The sequence below is a fragment of the Salvelinus sp. IW2-2015 genome, linkage group LG20 (genome assembly GCF_002910315.2).
Source record: "Salvelinus sp. IW2-2015 linkage group LG20, ASM291031v2, whole genome shotgun sequence".
In the NCBI taxonomy this organism is placed as follows: Eukaryota; Metazoa; Chordata; class Actinopteri; order Salmoniformes; family Salmonidae; genus Salvelinus; species Salvelinus sp. IW2-2015.
The window spans coordinates 60,190,788-60,218,740 of NC_036860.1; the positions used below are offsets into that span (position 1 = coordinate 60,190,788).

At 43.8% G+C, this 27,953-nt stretch overlaps 2 protein-coding genes across 5 annotated transcripts in view; both read right to left on the reverse strand.

Moving 5' to 3' along the window:
- LOC111980920 (aryl hydrocarbon receptor) overlaps positions 1–12,982 on the reverse strand; it is a 40,762-nt gene extending 27,780 nt beyond the window's left edge. Inside the window, exons 1-2 of the mRNA XM_024011974.2 lie at positions 12,289–12,982; positions 7,070–7,260 (exon numbers count right to left, since the gene is read on the reverse strand). Coding sequence (XP_023867742.1) covers positions 7,070–7,260; positions 12,289–12,347 — 250 coding nt within the window. The 5' untranslated portion in view covers positions 12,348–12,982. The remainder of the gene's footprint in view (positions 1–7,069; positions 7,261–12,288) is intronic.
- Positions 12,983–14,552: 1,570 nt separating this feature from the next.
- Positions 14,553–27,953, reverse strand: part of mat2al (methionine adenosyltransferase II, alpha-like) — a 50,357-nt gene continuing 36,956 nt past the window's right edge. For all 4 annotated transcript variants that reach the window (XM_024011514.2, XM_024011515.2, XM_070449540.1 and 1 more), the window contains 6 exons: positions 20,348–20,460; positions 17,093–17,236; positions 15,847–16,065; positions 15,339–15,521; positions 15,064–15,197; positions 14,553–14,833 (listed from right to left, as the gene is read on the reverse strand). In XM_024011514.2, the coding sequence (XP_023867282.1) occupies positions 14,731–14,833; positions 15,064–15,197; positions 15,339–15,521; positions 15,847–16,065; positions 17,093–17,236; positions 20,348–20,460 (896 nt within the window). In that variant the 3' untranslated portion in view covers positions 14,553–14,730. The remainder of the gene's footprint in view (positions 14,834–15,063; positions 15,198–15,338; positions 15,522–15,846; positions 16,066–17,092; positions 17,237–20,347; positions 20,461–27,953) is intronic.

Genomic DNA, 27,953 nt, shown 5'->3' on the forward strand with positions numbered 1-27,953 from the left:
CCACGATGACATCTGCAAAATATGTGTACGCGACCAATAAAATTTGATTTGATTTGTAGGCTAACTTAACTTTCCTTTCTAGCTGACTGCTAAAGCTAACAAATTCACTAACCTTGTGCTTTGTTTGTGATAATATGAACACCATAAAGGCAAAATATGCTGATTGCAAAGCTGATTGCCATCCAAAACTGTATTAATTCACTTATTCGGTCTCTCACGTCTCTCCCAAAGATTATATATTGCCTCAGGGAACTGACAGCCTCGTGAATGATGTTATTAGTCTCGAGGTTTTGCTCGCCTGAGGTAGAGTATCTCATTATAAGCTGTAGACCACACTATCTACCTAGAAAGTTTTCATCTGTATTTTTTGTAGCTGTCTACATACCACCACAGATTGATGCTGGCACTAAGACTGCACTCAATGAGCTGTATTCCGCCATACGCAAACAGGAAAACGCTCATCCAGAAGTGGCGCTCCTAGTGGCTGGAAACTTAAATCCATTTTACCAAATTTCTATCAGCATGTTAAATGTGCAATCAGAGGGAAAAAAACTCGAGGCCACCTTTACTCCACACACAGTACAAAGCTCTCCCTCGCACTCCATTTGGCAAATCTGACCAAAATTCTATCCTCCTGATTCCTGCTTACAAGCAAAAATTAAAGCAGGAAGCACCAGTGACTAKATCAATAAAAAAGTGGTCAGATGAAGCAGATGGCATTGAGGAGTACACCACATCAGTCATTGGCTTCATAAATAAGTGCATCGATGACGTCGTCCCCAAAGTAATCGTACGTACATACCCCAACCTGAAGCCATGGATTACAGGCAACATCCGCACTGAGCTAAAGGCTAAAGCTGCTGCTGTCAATGAGCAGGACTCTAACCCGGAAGCTTATAAGAAATCCCGCTATCCCCTCCGACAAACCATCAAACAGGCAAAGCATCAATACAGGACTAAGATCGAATCGTACTACATCAGCTCCGACGCTTGTTGGATGTGGCAGGGCTTGCAAACCATTACAAACTACAAAGGGAAGCACAGCCGAGAGCTGCCCAGTGACACAAGCCTACCAGACAAGCTAAACTACTTCTATGCTCGCTTCGAGGCAAATAACACGGAAACATGCATGAGAGCACCAGCTGTTCTGAACGACTGTTTGATCACGCTCTCCGCAGCAGATGTGAGTAAGACCTTTAAACAGGTCAACATTCACAAGGCCGCAGGGCCAGACGGATTACCAGGACGTGTACTGCGAGCATGCGCTGACCAACTGGCAAGTGTCTTCACTGACATTTTCAACCTCTCCCTTTCTGAGACCACCATAGTCCCTGTGTCCAAGAACACTGCCTAAATGACTACCGACCAGTAGCACTCACATCAGTAGCCATGAAGTGCTTTGAAAGGCTGGTCATGGCTTACATCAACACCATTATCCCAGAAACCCTAGACCCACTCCAATTTGCATACCGTCCTAACAGGTCCACAGATGATGCAATCTCTATTGCACTCCACACTGCCCTTTCCCACCTGGACAAAAGGAACACCTACATGAGAATCCTCCATGACGGTCCGCCTCCAGGTGGTAAGGGTAGGTAACATCACATCTGCCACGCTGATCCTCAACACAGGGGCCCCTCGGGGGTGCGTGCTCAGTCCCCTCCTGTACTCCCTGTTCACTCATGACTGCATGCCTAGGCATGACTCCAACACCATCATTAAGTTTGCTGATGACACAACAGTGGTAGGCCTGGTCACCGACAACGACGAGATAGCCTATACGGAGGAGGTCAGAAACCTGGCCGAGTGGTGCCAGGACAAAAATCTCTCCCTCAACATGATCAAGACAAAGGAGATGATTGTGGACGACAGGAAAAGGAGGACCAAGCACGCCCCCATTCTCATTGACGGGGCTGTAGGGAAGCAGGTTGAGAGCTTCAAGTTCCTTGGTGTCCACATCACCAACAAACTAACATGGTCCAAGCACACCAAGACAGTTGTGAAGAGGGCACGACAAAACCTATTCCCCCTTAGGAGACTGAAAAGATTTGGCATGGGTCCTCAGATCCTGAAAAGGTTCTACAGCTGCACCATCGATAGCATCCTGACTGGTTCCATCACTGCCTGGTATGGCAACTGCTCGGCCTCTGACCGCAAGGCACTAGAGAGGGTAGTGCATACAACCTAGTACATCACTGGGGCCAAGCTTCCTGCCATCCAGGACCTCTATACCAGGCGGTGTCAGAGGAAGGCCCTAAAAATTGTCATAGACTCCAGCCACCCTAGTCATAGACTGTTCTCTCTGCTACCGCACGGCAAGCAGTACCAGAGAGCCAAGTCTAGTTCCAAGAAGCTTCCAAACAGCTTCTACCCCCAAGCCATAAGACTCCTGAACATCTAATCAAATGGCTACCCAGACTATTTGCATTGCCCACCCCATCTTTTACGCCGCTGCTACTCTCTGTTATTATCTATGCATAGTCACTTTAATAACTCTACCTACATGTACATATTACCTCAATTACCTCGACTAACCGGTGCCCCCGCACATTGACTCTTTCCTGTACCCCCTGTATATAGTTTCGCTATTGCTATTTTACTGCTGCTCTTTAATTACCTGTTCCTTTTATTTACTGTAGTGTAGTCTCTCCCCCTAATGTGTTAGTGTTGTCACAATACCAGCATTTTGACTTCGATACCAGGTCTAGTATGTGTGTGTGTATATAAACTGCTGTGTGTGTGTGTGTATTTTTATAAACTATTTACATGTGTAAATATTTGTATGAACATAACAAGATTCAACAACTGAGACATRAACTGAACAAGTTCCACAGACATGTGACTAACAGAAATTGAATATTGTGTCGCTGAACAAAGGGAGGGGTCAAATCACGCACAGAACGAGCAGTATGGCTGGTGGCATTGTCGATAAGAAACAATACTGTGCAGCCGTATTCATTGACCTGGCCAAGGCTTTCGACTCTGTCAATCACCACATCCTCATTGGCAGACTCGATAGCCTTGGTTTCTCAAATGATTGCCTCGCATGGTTCACCAACTACTTCTCTGATAGAGTTCAGTGTGTCAAATCGGAGGGCCTGTTGTCCGGGCCTCTGGCAGTCTCTATGGGGGTGCCACAGGGTTCAATTTTTGGACCGACTCTCTTCTCTGTATACATCAATGATGTCGCTCTTGCTGCTGGTGAGTCTCTGATCCACCTCTACGCAGACGACACCATTCTGTATACTTCTGGCCCTTCTTTGGACACTGTGTTAACAACCCTCCAGACGAGCTTCAATGCCATACAACTCTCCTTCCTGTAACGGCGTTCGTCATATTCCTCCTCCTCAGACGAGGAGAGGAGAGAGGGATCAGATGACCAATGTGCAGCGAGGTATTTAGACATAATGAATTTATTTAAGTGTAGACAAAAAACACGAACTTCACTTGAATACTTACAAAACAACAAAACGAATGTAGACAAACCTGAACATACGAACTTACATATAACACGAAGAATGCACGAACAGGAAAAATGACTACATAAAACGATGAACGAACGAAACAGTCCCGTATGGTGCAAACAAACACAGACACGGAAGACAACCACCCACCAACAAACACTGTGAAACTACCTACCTTAATATGATTCTCAATCAGAGGAGATGAAAACCACCTGCCTCTAATTGAGAACCATATTAGGTACCCATTCACCAAACATAGAAACAGAAAACATAGACTGCCCACCCAAAACTCACGTCCTGACCAACTAACACATACAAAACTAACAGAAAACAGTCAGGAAGTGGACACTTCCATGGCCTCCAATTGCTCTTAAATACAAGTAAAACTAAATGCATGCTCTTCAACCGATCGCTGCCTGCACCTGCTCGCCCGTCCAAAATGGACGTTTCTGACTTAGAATATGTGGACAACTACAAATACTTAGGTGTCTGGTTAGACTGTAAACTCTCCTTCCAGACTCACATCAAACATCTCCAATCTAAAGTTAAATTAGAATTGGCTTCCTATTTCGCAACAAAGCATCCTTCACTCATGCTGCCAAACATACCCTTGTAAAACTGACCATCCTACCGATCCTTTCGACTTCGGCGATGTCATTTACAAAATAGCCTCCAATACCCTACTCAATAAATTGGATGCAGTCTATCACAGTGCCATCCGTTTTTTCACCAAAGCCCATATACTTACCCACCACTGTGACCTGTACGCTCTCGTTGGCTGGCCCTCGCTTCATACTCGTCGCCAAACCTACTGGCTCCAGGTCATTTACAAGACCCTGCTCAGGTAAAAGTCCCCTTATCTCAGCTCGCTGGTCCACCAATAGCGCAGCACCCACCTAGCAGCTCAGCAGGTAATCTCTCTGGTCACACACAAAACCGCAATTCTTCCTTTGGCCGCCACTCCTTCAGTTCTCTGCTGCCAATAGACTGAATGAACTACAAAAATCTCTGAAACTGGAAACCACTTATCTCCCCCACGAGCTTTAAGCACCAGCTGTCAGAAGCACTCACACGATTACGCACCTGTTACTAGCCATCAATTATTTAGCCAACAATACCTCTCCCCCTACTGTATTATTATTTTGCTCCTTTGCACCCATTATTTCTATCTCTACTTTGCACATTCTTCCACTGCAAATCTACCATTCCAGTGTTTTACCTTAGCTATATTGTATTTACTTCGCCACCATGCCTTTTTTTTACCTTTACCTCCCTATCTCACCCTCATGCTCACATTGTATATATATTATTTTTCTACTGTATATTGACTTATGTTTGTTTTACTCCAATGTGTAACCTCTGTGTTGTTGTATGTGTCGAACTGCTTTGCTTTATCTTGCCAGCTCGCAATTGTAAATGAGAACTTGTTTCTACTTGCCTACCTGGTTAAATAATGTTGAAAAAAAAATTGAAAAAAAATGCTGGAGGTCATGTCAGGATGAGCCTGCAGGAAGGGTACCACGAGGGAGGAGGATGTCTTCCTTGTAACGCACAGAGGTGAGATTGCCTGCAATGACAACAAGCTTAGTCCGTTGATGCTGTGACACACCGCCCCAGACCATGACGACCCTCCACCTCCAAATTGATCACGCTACACTCATTCCTTCAACGATAAACGCGAATCCGACTATCACCCCTGATGAGACAAAACCGCAAATTGTCAGTGAAGAGCACTTTTTGCCAGTCCTGTCTGGTCCAGCGACGGTGGTTTGTGCCCATGTGACCGTTGGTGATGTCTGTGAGGACCTGTCTTACAACAGGCCTACAAGCCCTCAGTCCAGCCTCTCTCAGCCTATTGCGGACAGTCTGAGCACTGATGGAGGATGATTGCATTCCTGGTGTAACTCGGGCAGTTGTTTTTGCCATCCTGTACCTGTCCCGCAGTGTGATGTTGGATGTACCGATCCTGTGCAGGTGTTGTTACACGTGCTGCCACTGCGAGGACGATCACTGTCCGTCCTGTCTCCCTGTAGAGCTGTCTTAGGCTTAGGCGTACAGACATTGCAATTTATTGCCCTGGCCACATCTGCAGTCCTCATGCCTCCTTGCAGCATGCCTAAGGCACGGTCACGAAGAGAGCAGGGACCCGGCATCTTTCTTGTGGTGTTTTTCAGAGTCAGTAGAAAGGCCTCTTTAGTGTCCTAAGTTTTCATAACTGTGACCTTAATTGCTACCGCCTTTAAGCTGTTAGGTCTTAACGACCGTTCCACAGGTGCATTTTCATTAATTGTTTATGGTTCACTGAACAAGCATGGAAACAGTGTTTAAACCCTTTACATGAAGATCTGTGAAGTTATTTGGATTTTTACAAATTATCTTTGAAAGACGGTCCTGAAAAAGGGACGTTTCTTTTTTTGCTGAGTTTACATAGGCGTACAGAGGCCCATTGTTCAGCAACCATCACTCCTGTGTTCCAATGGCACGTTGTGTTAGCTAATCCAAGTTTAGCATTTTTAAAGTCTAATTGATCATTAGAAAAACCTTTTGCAATTATGTTAGCACAGCTGAAAACTGTTGTTCTGATTAAAGAAGCAATAAAACTGGCCTTCTTTAGACTAGTTGAATATCTGGAGCATCAGCATTTGTGGGTTCGATTACAGGCTCAAAATGGCCAGAAACAAAGACCTTTTTTCTGAAACTCGTCAGTCTATTCTTGTTCTGAGAAATGAAGGCTATTCCATGCCAGAAATTGCCAAGAAACTGAAGATCTCGTACAGCGCTGTATATTGCTCCCTTCACWGAACAGCTCAAACTGGCGCTAACCAGAATAGGAAGAGGAGTGAGAGGCCCCGACGGAGAATAAGACGGAGAATCGTTATTAAGACGGAGAATCGTTATTGTCTTTACCGGAGAAAAATTCCAAACAACGCGCTCTCATTCACGCGCTTGGAAACACTACCGCCAAAATGGGAGCCACCTAGAAAAACTACAATTTCTGGCTCATTTTTCCAAAAACCAGCCTGAAACTCTTTCTAAAGTCTGTTGACATCTAGTGGAAGCCCTAGGAACTGCAATCAGGCACAATTTCGCCCTATTATAAAAGTGCCAGCCATTGAAATCAGCAATTTCAGTTCTGTTATACTCACGGACATTATTTTAAAAGTTTTAGAAACTTTTGTGTTTTCTATCCAAATGTACCAATTATATGCATATCCTAGCTTCTGGGCCTGAGTTGCAGGCAGTTTACTTTGGGCACGATTTTCATCCGGACGTCAAAATACCGCCCCCTATCCCAAAGAAGTTAAGGCAGTTACTGTATATAAATGTAAGCAAGGTTTGAAATGATGTTTTAGTCAAATATTATTTCTGTTTGGGCTTCTTGCAGTCAATTTGCAGTCTACAAATTATTTGTAGTTATGTTCCTGGCCCCCTGACCATCCGCTCAAGCTGAATCTAGTTGATGATCCCTGCTGTAGAGCATGTTAATAGCCTGTGCATTACTTTCCAACAGTGAGTTTAACGATAAACGTAGTGTGTGTGTGTGCGTGCCTGTATGTATGGTGTGTGCGTGCGTCTGTGTGTGTGCACCTCCAAATTCCACTCACCATGGAAGAAGCTCTTGACCTTGACGTATCCCACGCTGAGCCGCAGGACGGACAATTTGTCCAACCTACCCCTGACCTCTGGGGAGAAGGGCAGCAGGCTGGTCAGCCGGTCCAGCTCCCCGTTCAGACGGTTCCGGTGACGTTTTGAAGGGTTGGTCTTTACCACACCGTCACCTGGAGCATGCGTCAGACTGGGGACAGGAGAGGAGGGGAGAGGGGGGGAATTAGTAATCTACTGTACAGAGCTGAACTGCAGCTGATTGTCAGAGGCTTTAGCGCAGAGGTTAACAAACCAGAGAGGACAAGGGAAGGTTAGGAATCTACTGAACACAGACTTTGGACTACTAGAGTATTTGATTGTCAGTAGCAAGCTAACACAGTCTTATGGTGAACAGACAACCCAGGTTCAAAACCAGTCAGTCACATTGGTGCCATGATACAAATTATGTCAGGTGATGCCTATCAGCTGCTGGGGTCATTCCGGAGAGGAGGTGGTCAAAGGAAGTGAAGTTTAATAGATTAGGTACCTGGTCAGTCACACTTACAGTACCAGTCCAAAGTTTGGGCACACCTACTCCTTCAAGGGTTTTTCTTTATTTTTACTATTTTCTACATTGGAGAATAATAGTGAAGACATCAAAACAATGAAATAGCACATGTAGTAACCCAAAAAGTTTTAAACAAATCAAAATATATTTTATATTTGAGATTCTTCAAAGTAGCCACCATTTGCCTTGATGACAGTTTTGCACACTCTATATATTCTCTCAACCAGCTTCACCTGAAATGCTTTTCCAACCGTCTTGAAGGCGTTCCCACATATGCTAAGCACTTTTTGGCTGCTTTTCCTTCACTCTGCGGTCCAAGTCATACCAAACCATCTCAACTGGGTTGAGATCGGGTGATTGTGGAGGCCAGGTCATCTGATGCAGCACTCCATCACTCTCCTTCTTGGTCAAATAGCCCTTGCACAGCCTGGAGGTGTGTTGGGTCATTGTCCTGTTGAAAAACAAATTATAGTCCCACTAAGCGCAAACCAGATGGGATAGCGTATTGCTGCAGAATGCTGTCGTAGTCATGCTGGTTAAGTGTGCCTTGAATAAATAAAAAATCACAGAAATATCACCAGCAAAGCACCCCCCCACCATCACATCTCCTGCTTCACAGTGGGAAACACACATGCAGGGATCATCCGTTCACCTACTCTGTGTCTCAAAAAGACACGGCGGTTGGATCCAAAAATCTCACATTTGGACTCATCAGACCAAAGGACAGATTTCCACCGGTCTAATCTTCATTATTCATGTTTCTTGGCCCAAGCAAGTCTCTTTTCTTATTGGTGTCCTTCAGTAGTGGTTTCTTTGCAGCAATTCGACTATGAAGGCCTGATTCACACAGTCTCCTCTGAACAGTTGATGTTGAGATGTGTCTGTGACTGGAACTCTGTGAAGAATTTATTTGGGCTGCAATTTCTGAGGCTGGTAACTCTAATGAACTTAACCTCTGCAACAGAGGTAATGCTGGGTCTTCCTTTCCTGTGGCGGTCCTCATGAGAGCCAGTTTCATCCTCGCGCTTGATGGTTTTTGCGACTGCACTTGAAGAAACTTTCAAAGTTCTTGAAATTTCCCGGATTGACTGACCTTCATGTCTTAAAGTAATGATGGACTGTCTTTGCTTATTTGAGCTGTTCTTGCCATAATATGGACTTGGTCTTTTACCAAATAGGGCTATCTTCTGTATACCACCCCTACCTTGTCACAACGCAACTGATTGGCTCAAACGCATTAAGAAGGAAAGAAATTCAACAAATTAATTTTTAACAAGGCACATCTGTTAATTGAAATACATTCCAGGTGACTACCTTATGAAGCTGGTTGAGAGAATGTCAAGAGTGTGCAAAGCTGTCATCAAGGCAAAGGGTGGATACTTTGAGGAAAATATATTTTGATTTGTTTAACACTCTTTTGGTTACTACATGATTCCATGTGTTATTTCATAGTTTTGATGCCTAAAAATAAAGAAAAACACTTGAATAAGTAGRTGTGTCCAAACTTTTGAATGGTACTGTATGTAATCTGTCCTGAAATGCCCTGCCCCTGTAGTCAACAGATGGCTGAGAATAAGTAGCTGTTTCAGGTCAATTTCTCAACACCAGTTCCATGAATAGACAACAAAGACTCACTTCTATAAGCATATCAGGACATGTAAAATGAACACAGTAACAGATGTTTGTGAAACAGAGTCCATTCTTCATGACAGGTCTGGTTGTCACCCCTGCTCCCGCTCCCCTGTCACCATCACTACGTGTGTCAGCGCAATATTGGACTCACCTGGACTCCTTCACTTTGTTGATTGCCCCTCTTTATCTGTCTGTTCCTCAGTTTGTTCCCAGTGTCAAGATTGATGTTGTTTTTCCCCTGTCCATGCGCTGTCCGTGTTCTGTTTCATGTCCGTTGCTTATTAAATGTTCACTCCCTGTACTTGCTTCTCGTCTCCCAGCGTCTGTCTTTACACTGGTAATCATCTGGCTATTGCTGTCACTTACAATATGTTTTCAGGGGCTTGAAAGATGCAAGCCCCTTTAGACTATAAAATTGAGGGAGAGGAGAGAAAAGGACTTTCCATTATAGAGATGCAGCCTGTGTGATGTCTAATCSAGAGGCCATCCTGTAGTCTGCAGCCCCAGGCAGCATAGCATAAGGACAAACAGGATTTCAGTTCCACTGCTGCTGCCCCAGAGGACAGAGTGACTGGCTGGCTCCTCTATACCTTGGGGAGGAGGCATGGTTACTGAACCCATGGTCTGTCCTTTGGGAAACACATGGAACTCACACTCCGGTTGGTTCTGAATTACASGATGATTTATTTCAGCATAACATTTCACGATCGTTAACCAGTGATGCCTTCTAGAGTCCCAATTAAGGTCAATTTCAAAGACATCTGACAGGGCCAATACAATTTCAAGAGGGGGAAAGTACACAAAAAAAATGTATTTAACCTTATATTTAACTAGACAAGTCAGTAAAGAACAAATTTTTATTTACAATGACGGCCTACACCGGCCAAACCTGGACGACGCTGGGTAAATTGTGTGCCGCCCTATGGGACTGCTAATCACGGCCGGTTGTGATACAGCCTGGAATCGAACCAGGGTGTCTGTAGTGACGCCTCAAGGATTGAGATGCAGTGCCTTAGACAAGGGCTTTTCTTTCGAAGCATTGATTGTGCACTAAAGAAACCATAAAAACATCCTAAAAAGGAGTGATGTCATCATTGCGAGCCTGCAGCATCATGAGGTTTACCGGGGCTCTGCCAGTGTAACTACAACACATTACAGCAGGATTACTCTGCTAGAACAGGCCTGGACACGACACACAGTCTGCCAAAACTCCCTCCCATAACAGAGAGAGAGGCCTGGACACGACACACAGTCTGCCAAAACTCCCTCCCATAACAGAGAGAGAGAGAGAGAGAGAGAGAGAGAGAGAGAGAGAGGAGAGGAGAGAGAGGAGAGAGAGAGAGAGAGAGAGAGAGAGAGAGAGAGCGAGAGAAAGAGAGAGAGAGAGAGAGAGAGAGAGAGAGAGAGAGAGAGAGAGGAGATATAGGAGATATAGGAGATATAGGAGATATAGGAAAGAGAAGATAAGGGAATAAAGAAATACAGAGGAGAGAGAAAGCAGGACCTGGAGAACTTGGAATAAAAGCACGAGGATAGGCTGTGTGTGCATTGTGAATTATACCAGATAGATCAACACTGGTTGGATCATTTTCTGGAGCTTCCATTCTCTCACAGTGGTTAATGTCCTTAGTAAAGCTAGGCAATCGGGCCACATTGCATTCCTTTGGAAGAAAGAGGAGAGAGCAAACTACCCTAGAGAGTAAACTATAGTAGACTCCAGTAAACTTTACTGTCCTTCAAACAACCTCACAGTCCACTCTGCCATCACTATACCGCATTAGTGCACAATAACCAAACAAAACAATGTTTCCCATAACAGTTGAGTCTTACTGTAAATTGTGGCTTACTGTAAATTAATCCCAGCCCCCTGAGCTATTCAGTGTGAAGTTTCCGCCTGTCTGTCTGTCATGTCTGTCTGCCCTCTTGCCGGTCTGTCTGTCTTTTTGCCTGAATCGCTGTCATGTCTGTCTGTCTGCAAGTCAAGTCTGTGTGTGAGGAAGCCAGCCAGGTAAACATCATCACACTCATACAGATGTTAAAATCCCTCCTTGGAGTCACTTTAAATGTTTGTTTGGGGGGGAACAGCAGAGGCTGTGTTCTAATGTCAACGCACTCCTCTCATTCTCATCAGATGAAAGTTCTTTTAACACACTACAGTGACTTTTTAATAGTCTACTTTGCAGTGTTATTACTGTAAAAAAAATAAAAAAATAAGTTGGCCTGAAGATGTTGTATGTCCATGTACTCCCAGTCAGCAGCCTGTACTCTGGGCGGAAAACCATGTGCCTCCTCTGCTCTGCTGTAGTAAACTACACTTTGGCCCAGCTTGTTTCTAGCAAATCGAGCGACCAGTTATTCAAAATCAACTCTGCCTCTATATAAGAGAACAGAGTTGAGCTTCCTCAACTAGGTAGACTATTGACTTTGGACCAAATCTAGAAGACGGGAATTGGGATAGTGCTTGTGGTCGAGGGATGATCTGGTCCCCAACCAAGGAGGGCCTACAGCAGCACCTAGATCTTCTGCACAGATTCTGTCAGACCTGGACCCTGACAATAAATCTCAGTAAGACAACAATAATGGTGTTCCGAAAAAGGTCCAGTTCCCAGGACCACGAATACAAATTCCATCTAGACACCGTTGCCCGAGAGCACACAAAAAACTATACATACCTCGGCCTAAAAATATGATCTATTTCAAATCAAATCAAAATCAAATCAAGTTTATTTTATATAGCCCTTCGTACATCAGCTAATATCTCGAAGTGCTGTACAGAAACCCAGCCTAAAACCCCAAACAGCAAGCAATGCAGGTGTAGAAGCACGGTGGCTAGGAAAAACTCCCTAGAAAGGCCAAAACCTAGGAAGAAACCTAGAGAGGAACCAGGCTATGAGGGGTGGCCAGTCCTCTTCTGGCTGTGCCGGGTGGAGATTATAACAGAACTATGCCAATCCTGCCCACTACTTATATATAAGAAAAGGCATGCATTCACAGAAGCAGAAAGCAGTGAAGACATCTTAGCCTACAAAATATTATTACCTTTTCTGGACGGGTTTCTTCCTCTTCTTCGCTGCATAGATCCCCTCATTCCCCAACATAATTACTTTGACTTTAAAAATAAATAAATCTAGTTTAAGTTTCCCTCCCCCGATTACCCACGAACTTCAAAAAAAATCATACGCATAACAAGCATGAATAACAGTTCCAAATGCGAACAGAGAAGTTAGCATGCTTACTGCTGGTCCAAAGAGACCCTTGCTATCTGCTCTGCTATTCCGAGGTCGATAAAACGTTGGTCGGAGCGTGGGGTCCGAGGTCCTACAAAGTCACGAAAACTCCACTTGAGGCCAGTCCCAAACCATGTTTATCACTACCCTCGTTCATCGAAATGCAATGTGAAAGTTGTCCCTCCTGTTCCTCAAAGTAAACTCGACCTGATTACGTAAGAAGTCTTCTTTCTCGCAATAGGTTTCAACCAATCGATATCACTGTAACATAGAGCGCTCTGTCACACCCAACGTTCACTAACATTGGGGGGGATTCTATTCATGCCCCGGGTGAACCGGGTGTTGATTGCATACAATGAAAACTAGTTTTAAAATATATGTATTTTTCCTGCGTGATGCAGCATGCTGTAATGTTTACAATATGAACGAGTGGCGCAGATTATCGTTCGATTTGATCGATCAGGGCGCGCCTCCCTCACCGGCTTCCCCATGTCACGTTCATGGCAATAGCCCCGTTCAGGTTAATATAACTCCCCCATTACCATCTTTCATAAGCAACAGAAARAGACAACTTCAAAGAATTCTGAAACAGTCGACCCGAATCAGATGTTTGACATGTTTCGACAAAGTATCAAACCATGCAATATCATCAAACAGGGAACTTTTATCTAACAGTTCTGCGTCTAGTTTTTTTATTTTATTTTATTATTTGTATACTCGTTGACATTTTTACTGCATTGTTATGAGCGAGTAACAAGCTTTTCGCAATATCTGCTATAACACCTGCTAAACCGTAGTAACGCCTCGATCACAGCGACAGTCTTTTTACAAAACGCCACCTGCTGGAGAAGACAGATTTTGGGCGCAGTTATCCCTCTGGCTTCGCCACATAAGCCTCAATCACACTGACAGAGTCATTGCATTTTGGTACACCAGAAGTACATTCATTTCCAATGGAATGCTGTGTTTGCCTTGCAGCATTGCAGAGGCAGTTGCAGTGTGTTCTGTGTGGTGCATACCAGTGGAGGCTGCTGAGGGGAGGACAGCTCAAAATAATGGCTGGAACTGAGCGAATGGAATGGCATCAAACACCTAGAAATGTGTTTGATGTATTTGATACCAATCCACTGATTCTGCTCCAGCCATTACCATGAGCCCATTCTCCCCAATTAAGGTGCCACCAACCTCCTGTGGTGCATAGTTGGATTTATCGAACAAAAACTGTGTGTAAACAGCTTGACAGAAATGGTAGCAGAAGTTGTTACATTTTTGTTGCACAGATTCAGATGCTGCATAACATTACACAAAATGGTACGCAGCATCATCTGGACATTCATCTTCTGCTGCCATTTCTGTCAAGCATTCGTTTGATAAATACAACGTATGCACCACACAGAACCCACTGCAACTGCCTCTGCAACGCAATGCTGACGCAACGTTCCATTGGAAATTAATAAACGCTATCGGTGTGATCGAGGTGTAAGAGGCGAAGCAGAGGGATAACTGTGCATAAAATCTGTCTCCTCCAGCACGTAGTGTTTTGTCCGTTTTTTTCTCCGCTCACCAAGCAAGGACTTTTTGTATGGAGGTCAATGAGTGTCGAATTGGGTTAAGAAAAAATGTAAAGGCTTATTTTCTATATTGGGCTTATTTGATAGAATAGAAGTTGCGTAATGCTTAGTTTGTTAGTGTACTGATATAAGTAGGACACGTGACATCCCTGAAAAAACACTATATATCGGAGTTGTGCCTGTTCTTTACAAGCATATCTGCCCTCTCATTGGCTAGAATRGTCCCATCTGACCTTGCCTACTCCCGACTCGATTGCCTTCCATTTTTGAAGACATTTATTTTTCATTGTTAGAGTGGCCACTTGAGCATCTGGTCAATATAATGGATAATCTGTTACGGACCAATACACTTTGATTTATACTTTTTTCTCTCCCTCCCGGATGCCGTTGCGTAATCAACAGATTATTACTTCCCTCTAGCGGTAATGGTGAATATTGCGCCTTTCACTTTTCTGGAGGCCATTACAAACCTTACATATATTACACAACCAAGTGTCACACAGTGTTGCTGAAACGTCAATTTATATTTTCAGTAAGATAAAAGATAGAATTTGGCCCATGATTCACAGTTGACAATTACATGTTCAATCATAAAGAGAAAGGCTTTACACTTTTTATCTGATAGTGTTATTTTTCAGTCAGATTTACAAAAAACAGCCAGGTGATAAGAGTGGTTGTTTCCATCAGAACTGCAGTGGCTTGGGCTTCTCCCAGGGGAACTCGTCCCGGCCGAAGTGTCCATAGCAGGCAGTGGACTGGTAGATAGGCCGCTTCAGACCCAGCTCTCTGGAGAAGAGGGAACATGTTAACACGTCAGAATGTGCCATAAATTAGCCTGCAGCATAAGTTTCTCCACCTCTCTTCGGCATAATCGTTGTGATTCCCAAATGTCCCAAAGCAGAAGCAGCTCATCAGCAAGATCAATGTGTCAAATATCTTAGTATCTCAATTTGATAAAAAGCCACAACACAGTATTGTTAGACCTCTAGATTACAAGACAGTGATATTGTACTTACTTGACAATTACCCCAGGCCTGAGGTCAAAGTTGTTGTTGACGATCTGCAGCAGTTCATCCTCCTCCCTGGTGGAAGTTCCATAGTGGAACACAGAGATGGACAGAGGGTGAGCCACACCGATGGCATACGAAACCTGGGACAGCAGAAACAGAAGATTCACACCCCCAGAAAAGATTAACAAGGTTTCTAAAAAAGTCCCACACTATTCTTATTACTATACTGCCAGATATTGAATGCAGAATTTTAGTACATACTTTTAAGGATTTTGACTGACCTGAACCAAGGCTCTCCGGCAGAGCTTGGCTTTCACCAGAGACTTGGCCACCCAGCGGGCTGCATAGGCCCCAGAGCGGTCCACTTTAGAGTAGTCCTTTCCAGAGAAGGCCCCTCCACCATGCCCTCCCCACCCTCCATAGGTGTCCACTATGATCTTACGACCTGTCAGTCCTGCATCACTCTGTCCAGAAGAGTACAAAAACAAAACATAAAATACACACATCTAATTGCCTGGGAGATGATTCATACATTGTAAAACCGGCACTCCTGCAAGGAAACACCTTATAACACTATATATATCCTTGAATTGATAAGAATCTATAAACAAAAGAAGTTACAGTATGTGTACATATCGACAAATTAGCATCTCCACATGTATAAACGTTTACAAGCATTTAAACCATGTATAAGACATTTGATTTGGTTAGGTAATTAATTTTTATTTAATTTAACTAGGCAAGTTGGTTAGGGAATAATGGTGTATTATTTGAAAGCCCCATTCTTACCTGAGGTCCACCCAGAAGGAACTTCCCACTTGGAAGCAGGTGGTAGATGGTCTTGTCGTCTAGGTAACGGGCAGGGATGACCTTCCGGACCACGCTGTCCATCAGGCTACGGCGTATCTCTTCCAGACTGACATCAGGGCTGTGCTGCACAGAGATGACCACTGTATGGACACGCACCGGCTCCATGGCCCCACTGTTATCACGGTACTCCACTGTAACCTTGGAGACAGAGGGACAGTTCAAAGGTCAGCATTTGGTCATAACTGACAAGAGGACAAGACAGAAGTTATCTGAAGAAATATTTTTGAAGTTGTATGCTAAAATATTATGCAAAAAATATTCAAAAACATTTAATGATTCATGTTTAGTTGTATTAGTACAGCGGTTCCCAAACTAGGGGTCACAACTGATATGAAATCGCTAGGCCTGCTACGCTATGGACCACACAGAGACTTTGATTTCACCGGCCACAATTGATATGATGAAAACAATGTGTGGGGAGGCAGAGGCACAGAAACTCACATCAATACCTTTGTCAGATAACACTGTGAAACTAAGAATTGATGCTATCGCTGGCAATCAAGAGGAAAATGACTGAACCTAGCCTATTTGAGAAACTGAACAAACTGAATACAAGCGAAATACAAAAAAAAATTGATAGATGAGTGACCAAATCAGCAAAATCTGTTTTGACTGTGATCCTGGCTCAGTTGACATGCTGGTAAGTGAAATCAAACAGCTGATGGAGCTGTCATGTGACCAAATGCTGCAGACAACGCATTCACGGGTCACTATGGAGGAGTTTTGGTTCCTGACTCAAAAGGAAATACTGTGCCATCTCCCTTCAAGCATTAAAAAAAACTCATGGTACGCTGATTCAGTGCTCTCCTCTGCAATAAAAACAAATATCGATCCAAGTTGGATGTGATAGGAGAGATGAGGTACGCACTGTCGACCACGCCCCCTGACTTTGAGAAGCTCCGACACAACATGCATCAAGTACACCAATCTCATTAGTGGTGGTGAAATATAATACATTATGTCAGACCCCTGTATTAGTATTTCATCTGATCTGAAACTCATTTCAAACCAATTTAATCTTGGGGATAAATATGCATCACCTCCATCTGTCTCCAATCCACTTGTATTTCTGTCGTTACATGATTTGTGCAGAATTGGGGACATTCACTAACTAGGTTCTACGTCACTCATTCTGATAGACCGACCTCATCACTAGAGGGCTCACCTGAGTTTTAGAGTCCGGTCTGATCCAAGGACACTCCCCGTTGGCAGACAGCTCCTTTATCTTGTGGTTGAGTTTGTGGGCCAGTAGGATGGTGAGAGGCATACACTCCTCTGTCTCATCTGTAGCATAGCCAAACATCAGGCCCTGGCAGGACCACAGGCTATATCATTAGACATTCACTTAAGCCAAGGCAGTGTGTGCATGCACGTGTGTGTAAATGGGTTGTTCCGCGTGTATCCCTTTGATATTTTAAGTAGGATTTGTGTACCTATATAGAATTTTAAGCCGGTTATTTAAATGAAGTAACCTTCAAATTTAATTTAATTTTTTACCTTTATTTAACCAGGTAGGCCAGTTGAGAACAAGTTCTCATTTACAACTGCGACCTGGCCAAGATAAAGCAAAGCAGTGCGACAAAAAACAACAGAGTTTCACGTGGGATAAACAAAAGTAGTCAATAACACAATAGAAAAATCTATATACAGTGTGTGCAAATGGAGTAAGGAGGTCAGGCAATAAATAGGCCATAGTAGCGAAATAATTACAATTTAGCAAATTAATACTGGAGTGATATATGTGCAGATGATGATGTGCCAGTAGAAATACTGGTGTGCAAAAGAGCAACAAAAAAAAGTTAATAAAAACAATATGGGGGATGAGGTAGGTAGTTGGATGGGCTATTACAGATGGGCTGTGTACAGCTGCAGCGATCGGTAAGCTGCTCAGATAGCTGATGCTTAAAGTTAGTGAGGGAGATATAAGTCTCCAACTTCAGTGATTTTTTGCAATTCGTTCCAGTCATTGGCAGCAGAGAACTGGGGAAAAAGGCGGCCAAAGGAGGTGTTGGCTTTTGGGATGACCACTGAGATATACCTGCTGGAGTGTGTGCTACGTGTGGGTGTTGTTATGGTGACCAGTGAGCTGAGATAAGGAGGAGCTTTACCTAGCAAAGACTTATAGATGACCTGGAGCCAGTGGGTCTGGCGACGAATATATAGCGAGGGCCAGCCGACGAGAGCATACAGGTCGCAGTGGTGGGTAGTGTATGGGGCTTTGGTGACAAAACGGATGGCACTGTGATAGACTGAATCCAGTTTGAGTAGAGTGTTGGAGGCTATTTTGTAAATGACATCGCCAAAGTCGAGGATCGGTAGGATAGTCAGTTTTACGAAGGTATGTTTGGCAGCGTGAGTGAAGGAGGCTTTGTTGCAAAATAGGAAGCTGATTCTAGATTTCATTTTGGATTGGAGATGCTTAATATGAGTCTGGAAGGAGAATCTACAGTCTAGTCAGACACCTAGGTATTTGTAGTTGTCCACATATTCTACGTCAGAACTGTCCAGAGTAGTGATGCTAGTCGGGCGGGTGGTTGCGAGCAGCGATCGGTTGAAGAGCATGCATTTAGTTTTACTAGCGTTTAAGAGCAGTTGGAGGCCACAGAAGGAGTGTTGTATGGCATTGAAGCTCGTTTGGAGGTTTGTTAACACAGTGTCCAAAGAAGTGCCAGAAGTATACAGAATGGTGTCGGCTGCGTAGAGATGGATCAAGGAATCACAAGCAGCAAGAGCAACACCATTGATGTATACAGAGAAAAGAGTCGGCCCGAGAATTGAACCCTGTGGCACCCCCATAGAGACTGCCAGAGGTCCGGACAACAGGCCCTCCGATTTGACACACTGAACACTATCTGAGTAGTTGGTGAACCAGGTGAAGCAGTCATTTGAGAAACCAAGGCTGCTGAGTCTGCCGATAAGAATGTGGTGATTGACAGAGTCGACAGCCTTGGCCAGGTCGATGAAGACGGCTGCACAGTACTGTCTTTTATCGATGGCGGTTATGATATCATTTAGTACCTTGAGCGTGGCTGAGGTGCACCCGTGACCAGCTCGGAAACCAGATTGCACAGCGCAGAAGGTACGGTGGGATTCGAAATGGTCAGTGATCTGGTTGTTAACTTGGCTTTCGAAGACTTTAGAAAGGCAGGGCAGGATGGATATAGGTCTGTAACAGTTTGGGTCTAGAGTGTCACCCCCTTTGAAGAGGGGGATGACCGCGGCAGCTTTCCAATCTTTAGGAATCTCGGACGGTATGAAAGAAGGATGAACAGACTAGTAATAGGGGTTGCAACAATGGCGGCGGATAATTTTAGAAAGAAAGGGTCCAGATTGTCTAGCCCAGCTGATTTGTACGGGTCCAGGTTTTGCAGCTCTTTCAGAACATCTTCTATTAATACCACATGGTATGAATAAAGACTTGCTAAATTGCCAAAATTAAGCATTTTGACATGCCCCTTTGTGCACCCTCTGACTTCTAAGATTTTAACCCACATTACCAAATTTCACTGAGTTTTCACCATCATTGTAAAGCTAGTTATCTTGCTGCTTTGAGAAAGTCATTTCTGAATATTATTTATTTTATGTGATAAGTAATTCACATACGTTTGTCCCTCATTTTAAGGTCAACCCTGTTACGTGAACTGAACTCTCATTTTAATAAGGTTAAACTGTCCCTTTTTTCTAAAGAACATCTAATAGTCAAATCATAGAGTAAAAGCAGGTGAGCTGGTTCTACTCTTTTATGTCGTTTTCTGGTGTTATGTGATGGAAAACTGAGTGGGTCGGTAGAGAATAACATGTTAATCCTGTTACCCATAGATAGACTAGAATGTTTTTAACAAAAACATTTTTGGGGTGAAGCTTGCATTCAACTGCCACACCGTGTTGCACACGTAAAGCTGCCATTCGGAGGTTGACGTTTATTGTCACGAGGCTTGTCCTGGAGGCAGAACTGAGCGAATTGGATAGGACAGCTGCAAAGTCAAAATTGGGTACATTGTAAAAATTGATGAATATTTTTTTTTTTTTTTTTTTGTACTTTTTTAGTCTTAATTTAAGGTTAGGCATAAGGGTGAGCAGTGGGGTTCATGTTGGGTGCCAGCTAGTGACCACTCTGCAGAGTTGCCAGATTCATAGTGAAAAACGCTATCTTCCTTCCATTCCCTGTCACAAGGGGATTTTTGTCCGATTTAAGATAAAATCTTAAATTCAACCATGTTACTTTATTTGCCACTCAATAGGCACTTAATATAGTATTTTTTATTTATTTAACCTCTTGAGATGGGAAAACTAGTTTTTTTAATGAAGTTGAAAATGTGTCTCTATGACAATGTTAAAATTAGTTGAAATCAAACATTTTATTTTACAAAGTTACATTTCTCAAAAGGCGCTGAATTGATGGAACTGTTTTTAAGTGTACCTGATCTCCGGCTCCGATGTCATCCTGATCCTTGCCTTCAAACACACATACTGATATCTCCTCTGCTTGGGGCTCTAGGGCCACCAGCACGTTACACGTCTTATAGTCAAACCCTGTAGAAAGACAGTTACAGTGCCTTCAGAAAGTATTCAAACCCCTTGACTTATTCCACATTGTTGTGTTACAGCCTGAAGTTGACTAAATGGTTTTTATCCTACCTCTCACACAGCTACACACAATACAAAGTGATAACATGTTTTTAGACATTTTTGCAAATGCATTGAAAATTAAAAACAKAAACATCTCATTTAGTGTCTTAAAAAATTATTCAGACCTCTTGACTTTTTCAAACTTTAAGTTACAGCCTTATTCTAAAATAGATTAAATAAAGTAAAAAAGGAGCACGTGATGCCGCGGAGCTGAGCAGACGTTGACAAMCCGAGCTCTTCAAAGTTATTCTATTATTACATAAATAACAACGTTGAAACAATATTCTAACATCGGCTGATAAATTGTCAAGTACTTACCTTCCCAAAGAGCCATGGACCTCCGACCGAGAGGCAAGAAGGACGACCAAAACGTCGTTGATTCCCAAGATAACGATAACGCTACAGCTAGCAAGATTAGCATTAGCCCTCATAACTCAGACGACAGTTCCAGACTGTTACTCTCGGCAGCCTCGCAATGGCTACTCTCCTCCGGGAAATTCAGGATGGTAACAAAGGTCTTTCTATGAAAATTGACAAGAAATCGGCTGAACTCCATTCTTGCATTGACGACCTGAAATCCTCCATGAATGATCTCCTTTTKAGAACGACTGAGGCTGAGTTGTGCATTAGCACAGTTGAAGATACCATCGCTCGACATGACCAGGTTCTGATACAACTGCAGAAGGACATTGCCTACCTCAAAAACAAGGTAGACCAGATGGAGAACCAGAGCAGACGTAGTAATATCCGTGTGGTGGGATTGAAAGAGGACAGCGAGGGCCGTGACCCGGTCCGTTTCTTCACTTAATGGATCCCGGATGTCCTAGGCATAATCAACTTCACCAAGCCGCTGGAAATCGAACGCGCCCACAGAACATCAGTGCCGAAACCCCGGCCAGATGAGCCCCCACGGGCATCAGGTTCCTTCGTATCCAAGACAGAGAGAAGATACTGCAACTCGCAAGAGCCAAAGGGAACATCACCATCGATGGCAAGAGGGTCAGCCTTTTCCCGGATAGAGCGCGGATCTCGCCAGACGTCGCAAGCAGTTCAGACCTGCCGCCAAAGCACTGAAGGAGAACATYACCGGCTACCTCATCCACCCTGTGCGGATGAAAGTTCAGTACAAAGGCCGAAGCCATCTCTTGAACACACCGGGAGAAGTGTTCACTTTCCTCAAAGAACTGAACCGCGTCTGAACCGGTCTCTCTGGGGGATAAGATGCAGTTTGTTTGTTTTCTCTTATCCGGACTGAACTGCTGATATCTTCTTGGAATTTGGATCCGTTTACCCCGCTATCCGGTCGCTATAAATGATTTGTACATTTTCAACTAACCGTTTTTTCCCCGGGGTGAGTTCTATTACATTTACAGGAGAGTATATTTTGGTTTAGTCMATATCCACTGGGCGAAGCAAGTAAGTGGGCTTAGGCCCACTGCTTTCCCCCCCATTTATGTTTCTCTTCCGAAAAGAGACTCAAGCAGCCCTTACCGTGGGCAGTAAATATTCAGCCATAAATGTCTATTCACAATGTTTGTTTTCAACTTAGAGAGCTCGCAGGTTTTAGTTTACGCCAAGGTTTAGCTAGTAAGAGCAAGATGGAAAGCGAACAGTAACGTCTCTCAACAAGTGTATTCATGTTTGATTGTTGGGATTGTTGTTTTAGTCTGACAATCGGGGTGGGCGGGGTTTTGTTTTTCTTTCTTTCTATGTTTATTGTTGTTTCCTTCCTAAAGAGACACATAGGTCACTTCTGTGTTCAAACCAAAGTTGAAACATTTCCTGACTATTTACATATGAGAGATTTCCATTCGGTTACATATTTGAAACCCAACATATGCTTAATCCACTAAAATATGTYACATTCAACGTAAAAGGTCTTAACAGCCCGATTAAAAGGAAAAGAGTCTATACATACCTTAAGAAATTAAAGGCTGACATTGTGTTTTTACAAGAACACATCTTACAGCCAGTGAACACAAGAAATTGAAGAGGGAATGGGTAGGACAAGTTTTTGCGTCCTCTTTTAACTCCAAAGCAAGAGGAACTGCAATTTTGATAAGTAGACACATCCCCTTCTGCGTCAACAACACCATCTCAGATCCCTCGGGCAGGTTTGTTTTGGTGCAGAGGCATATGTTTTCAGAGTCTTGGACCCTATTGAATATCTATGCTCCTAACTTCGATGACCATATGTTTATTCAGAATGTCTTCCTTCAGGTTGCTCAAGCACCACCAGGATGGCTACTGGTTGGAGGAKATTTAATTTTTGTTTAGATACAGTTCTTGATAGGTCCTCTGATAAACCCTCACTTCTTACCAAAGCCGGAAAGCTCACCATGTCATTCATGAAAGATCTCAATTTACTAGACATCTGGAGACAGTTGCACCCACAGGATAGGGACTACTCTTTTTATTCACACCCACACAAGACACACACACGCATAGATAACTTTTTACTATCGACCCAACTGTTTCATAGAGTGTTAGATATCGAGTATCTCCCCAGATTGCTTAGTGACCATTCTCCTCTGGTATTATCAATCTCCATTCCTACCAAGGTAAATGGAGCATATAGATGGAGACTAAATTCTACACTCCTAAAGCAACCTGAATTTTGTGCATTCATCAAAGAGAAGATCAATATTTTTTACTTTGACAAACAAACCCTCCGTTCCTGACAGTTTCATTCTTTGGGACACATTGAAAGCCAATCTGAGGGGACAGATCATTTCCTATACTAAAGGGCTGAAGAGAAAACACGGTGCGGAACTGAGTGCCCTTGAATCTGAAATCTCTGAGCTWKAGAAAACCTACCAAAGAGGCCCGACTAAAGATCTATACAGGCTTTTGGTAAATAAAAAACGGAAATATAATATTCTGAACACATATCAAGCTGAGAGGGCCATCACTAAATCAAAACAGTGTTATTACGAGCTTGGAGAGAATGCTCACAAAGTATTGGCATGGCAACTGAAAGCAGAGGAAARTAAGAGGACAATTAATGCTATAGAAACTCTTACTAATGAGATATCTTTCGACCCTACTGAAATTAATAATACTTTTAAGAAATACTATGAAGACCTCTACACTTCCCAATCAAGCGTTGATCGATCAGAGATCGACTCCTTTCTCTCCTCTCTCAACCTCCCATGCCTGTCAGAGGAAGACAGCGAGCGCCTGAGTGAACACTTCTCAGTTCCTGAATTGTTGGAGGCCATTAAATCCTTACCTTCTAATAAATCTCCCGGGGAGGGTGGCTTCCCTCCAGAGTTCTATAAAGAATTGATGGAGCTGTTGGTCCCCTACCTTATGGAGGTACTTAAAAAAGCTGGGGAAGACAACTCCTTTCCAGAGTCTTTCTCTCAAGCAGTGATTACTGTAATCCACAAGAAAGGGAAAAACCCGCTAAAGTGCACCTCCTATAGACCAATCTCTCTCCTTAACACAGATTGTAAACTGGTCACCAAGATGCTATCTAAGAGACTGGAGTCATGTCTTCCCCTGTTGGTCAACCCAGATCAGACTGGCTTCATAATTAATAGATTGTCCTCCAATAATCTCAGAAGGTTCTTTGATATAATTCACCTTGCTAACAAAAACAAAATACCTAGTTTCGCAGTCTCCCTCGACGCTGAAAAGGCCTTTGATAGGGTTGAATGGCCATACCTCTTTCGCGTCTTGGAAAGGTTTGGTTTAGGTACCGTGTTTGTAAATTTGATAAAATCACTCTACAAATCTCCTAAAGCTAGGATTGCAATCAACTTCCTCTTTCCCTCTCTATAGGGGGAACAGMCAAGGTTGCCATCAAACCGTTGGCTGAGGCTATTAGAACGTGCCCTGACATACATGGCTTTGAGGTGGGCCCCCATACCCATAAGTTATCACTCTTTGTGGACGACCTTATCTTATTACTAACAAACCCAGAACACTCCCTCTCTCACTTGCAGATCCTACTACAGTGTTATAGTTCTTTCTCTGGATAGAATGTCAATTTTGATAAAAGCGAAATCTTACCATTGTCTTTGACCATCATACCATCAAGCACAAGTTTCCTTTTAGATGGTTGCCTATGGGCTTCACATATTTGGGCATAATGGTGGATGGTAATCTGAACAACCTCTATAAACTCAATCTGGCCAGTTTGCTGCAAAAGGTGGATGTAAACCTTTGTAAATCGATGGACTTGCCTCTCACTCTACTGTGTAGAATAAATGTAATTAAAATGAATGTCCTGCCCAGATTTCTATATCTGTTTCAATCTCTCCCTATCCCTGTTCCCGCAGCATTCTTTTCCTCTCTCGACAAGCTGACCAGAMGGTTTATCTGGCACGGCAAAACCCCTAGGGTTGGCCTGGATAAACTGACCYTTGATKACGGTCAAGGGGGMTTAAACCTCCCCAATTTTAGAATGTRCTACTGGGCTGCACAGTCTAGGTTTCTGGCTCAGAGGTTTGACAAGGGTCCCTCTCCCTCATGCTTGAACATTGAAAAGCTTGAGGTAAATGATGACACTGGGGCAGAATTGTTTTACAAATGGGACAGAAAATCTATAAAAACCATCACAGACAACCCTTTAATCATACATTCTGTCCTGGCATGGTGCAAACTGCATGAGCTGTTCAGACAAGGGGGATTCCTTTCCCCTAAAACCCCTTTACAGAACAATAGATTGATCCCTATGTTTTTCCAGAATAGTAACTTTAGACCATGGTCTGAYAAGGGTATCACTCTTCTGGAACATTGTTATGTAGTAAATGATAAATGACAAAGAATGATAGTAAAAAGGCAAACTCAGCTCCATCATTCATTGAATCAGATGGCTCATTCATCACAAAACCAACTGATATTTCCAACTACTTTAATTATTTTTTTCATTGGCAAGATTAGCAAACTTAGCAACAAATGATGACACTACACATCCAGATAGATAGATATCTATCTATATGACCAAATTATGAAAGACAAGCATTGTAATTTTGCCTTCTATAAAGTGAGTCTGGAAGAGGTGAGAAAAGTATTGGTGTCTATCAACAATGACAAGCCACTGGGGTCTGACAACTTGAATGGAAAATTACTGGGGATARTAGCGGACGATATTGCCATTCATACAGTATTTGACATATTTTCAATTTAAGCCTACTAGAATGTGTGTACCCCCAGGCTTGGAGGGAAGCAAAAGTCATTCCGCTACCCAAGAATAGTAAAGCCCCCTTTACTGGCTCAAATAGCCGACCAATCAGCCTGTTCCCAACCCTTAGTAAACTTTTGGAAAAAATKGTGTTTTAAAAATGCTATTTTACAGTGAACAAATTGACAAACTTTCACCATGCTTATGGGGAAGGGCATTCAACAAGCACAGCACTGATGATTGGCTTAGAGAAATTGATGATAAAATTGTGGGGGCTGTTTTGTTCGACTTCAGTGCGGCTTCTGACATTATTGATCATAGTCTGCTGGAAAACCTTGTGTGTTATGGCTTTACACCCCCTGCTATATTGTGGATAAAGAGTTACCAGTCTAACAGAACACAGCGGGTGTCGTACCCACAGCAACGATTAAAACATTCCCAAACCAGAAACCGTGGATTGATGGCAGAATTCGCGTGAAACTGAAAGCGYGAACCACTGCTTTTAACCAGGGCAAGGTGACCGGAAACATGACCGAATACAAACAGTGTAGCTATTCYCTCCGCAAGGCAATCAAACAAGCTAAGTCCCAGTATAGAGACAAAGTAGAGTCGCAATTCAACAGCTCAGACACAAGAGGTATGTGGCAGGGTCTACAGTCAATCACGGATTACAAAAAGAAAACCAGCCCCGTCGCGGACCAGGATGTCTTGCTCCCAGACAGACAGGGACTAAATAACTTTTTTTGCTCGCTTTGAGGACAATACAGTGCCACTGACACGGCCCAACTACCAAAACCTGCGGGCTCTCCTTCACTGCAGCGAGGTGAGTAAAACATTTAAACGTGTTAACCCTCGCAAGCTGCAGGCCCAGACGGCATTCCCAGCGCGTCCTCAGAGCATGCGCAGACCAGCTGGCTGGTGTGTTTAAGGACATATTCAATCAATCCTTATCCCAGTCTGCTGTTCCCACATGCCTTCAAGAGGGCACCATTGTTCCTGTTCCAAGAAAGCTAAGGTAACTGAGCTAAACGACTACCGCCCCGTAGCACTCACTTCCGTCATCATGAAGTGCTTTGAGAGACTAGTCAAGGACCATATCACCTCCACCCTACCTGACACCCTAGACACTCCAATTTGCTTACCGACCCAAATAGGTCCACAGACGACGCAATCGCACCACACTGCACACTGCCTAACCATCTGGACAAGAGGAATACCTATGTGAGAATGCTGTTCATCGACTACAGCTCAGGCATTTTACACCATAGTACCCTCCAAACTCGTTCATCAAGCTCGAGACCCTGGGTTCTCGACCCCGCCCTGTGCAACTGGGTCCTGGACTTCCTGACGGGCCGCCCCAGGTGGTGAGGGTAGGTAAACAACATCTTCACCCCGCTGATCCTCAACACTGTGCCCCACAAGGTGCGTTTTGAGCCCGCTCCTGTACTCCCTGTTCACCCACGACTGCGTGGCCATGCACGCCTCCACACTCAATCATCAAAAGTTTGCGGACGACACTTAGTGGTAGGCTTGATTACCAACAACGACGAGACGGCCTACAGGGAGGAGGTGAGGGCCCTCGAGTGGGTGTCAGGAAATAACCTCACACTCAACGTCAACAAAACAAAGGAGATGATTGTGGACTTCAGGAAACAGCAGAGGGAGCACCCCCCTTCCACATCGACGGGACAGTAGTGGAGAAGGTGGAAAGTTCCCTCGTTGTACACATCAACGGACAAACTGAATTGATCCACCCACACAGACAGGTTGTGAAGAAGGCGCAGCAGCGCCTCTTCAACCTCAGGAGGCTGAAGAAATTTGGCTTGTCACCAAAAGCACTCACAAACTTCTACAGATGCACAATCGAGAGCATCCTGTCGGGCTGTATCACCGCCTGGTACGGCAAACTGCTCCGCCCACAACCGTAAGGCTCTCCAGAGGGTAGTGAAGGTCTGCACAACGCATTCACCGGGGCAAAACTACCTGCCCTCAGGACACCTACACCACCCGATGTCACAGGAGGCCATAAAGATCATCAAGGACAACAACCACCCGAGCCACTGCCTGTTCACCCGCTATCATCCAGAAGGCCGAGGTCAGTACAGGTGCATCAACGCGGGACCGAAGAGACTGAAAAACAGCTTCTATCTCAACGCCATCAGACTGTTAAACAGCCACCACTAACATTTAGTGGCCGCTGCCAACATACTGACTCAACTCCAGCCCACTTTAATAATGGAATTGAGGAAATTATGTAAAAATGATA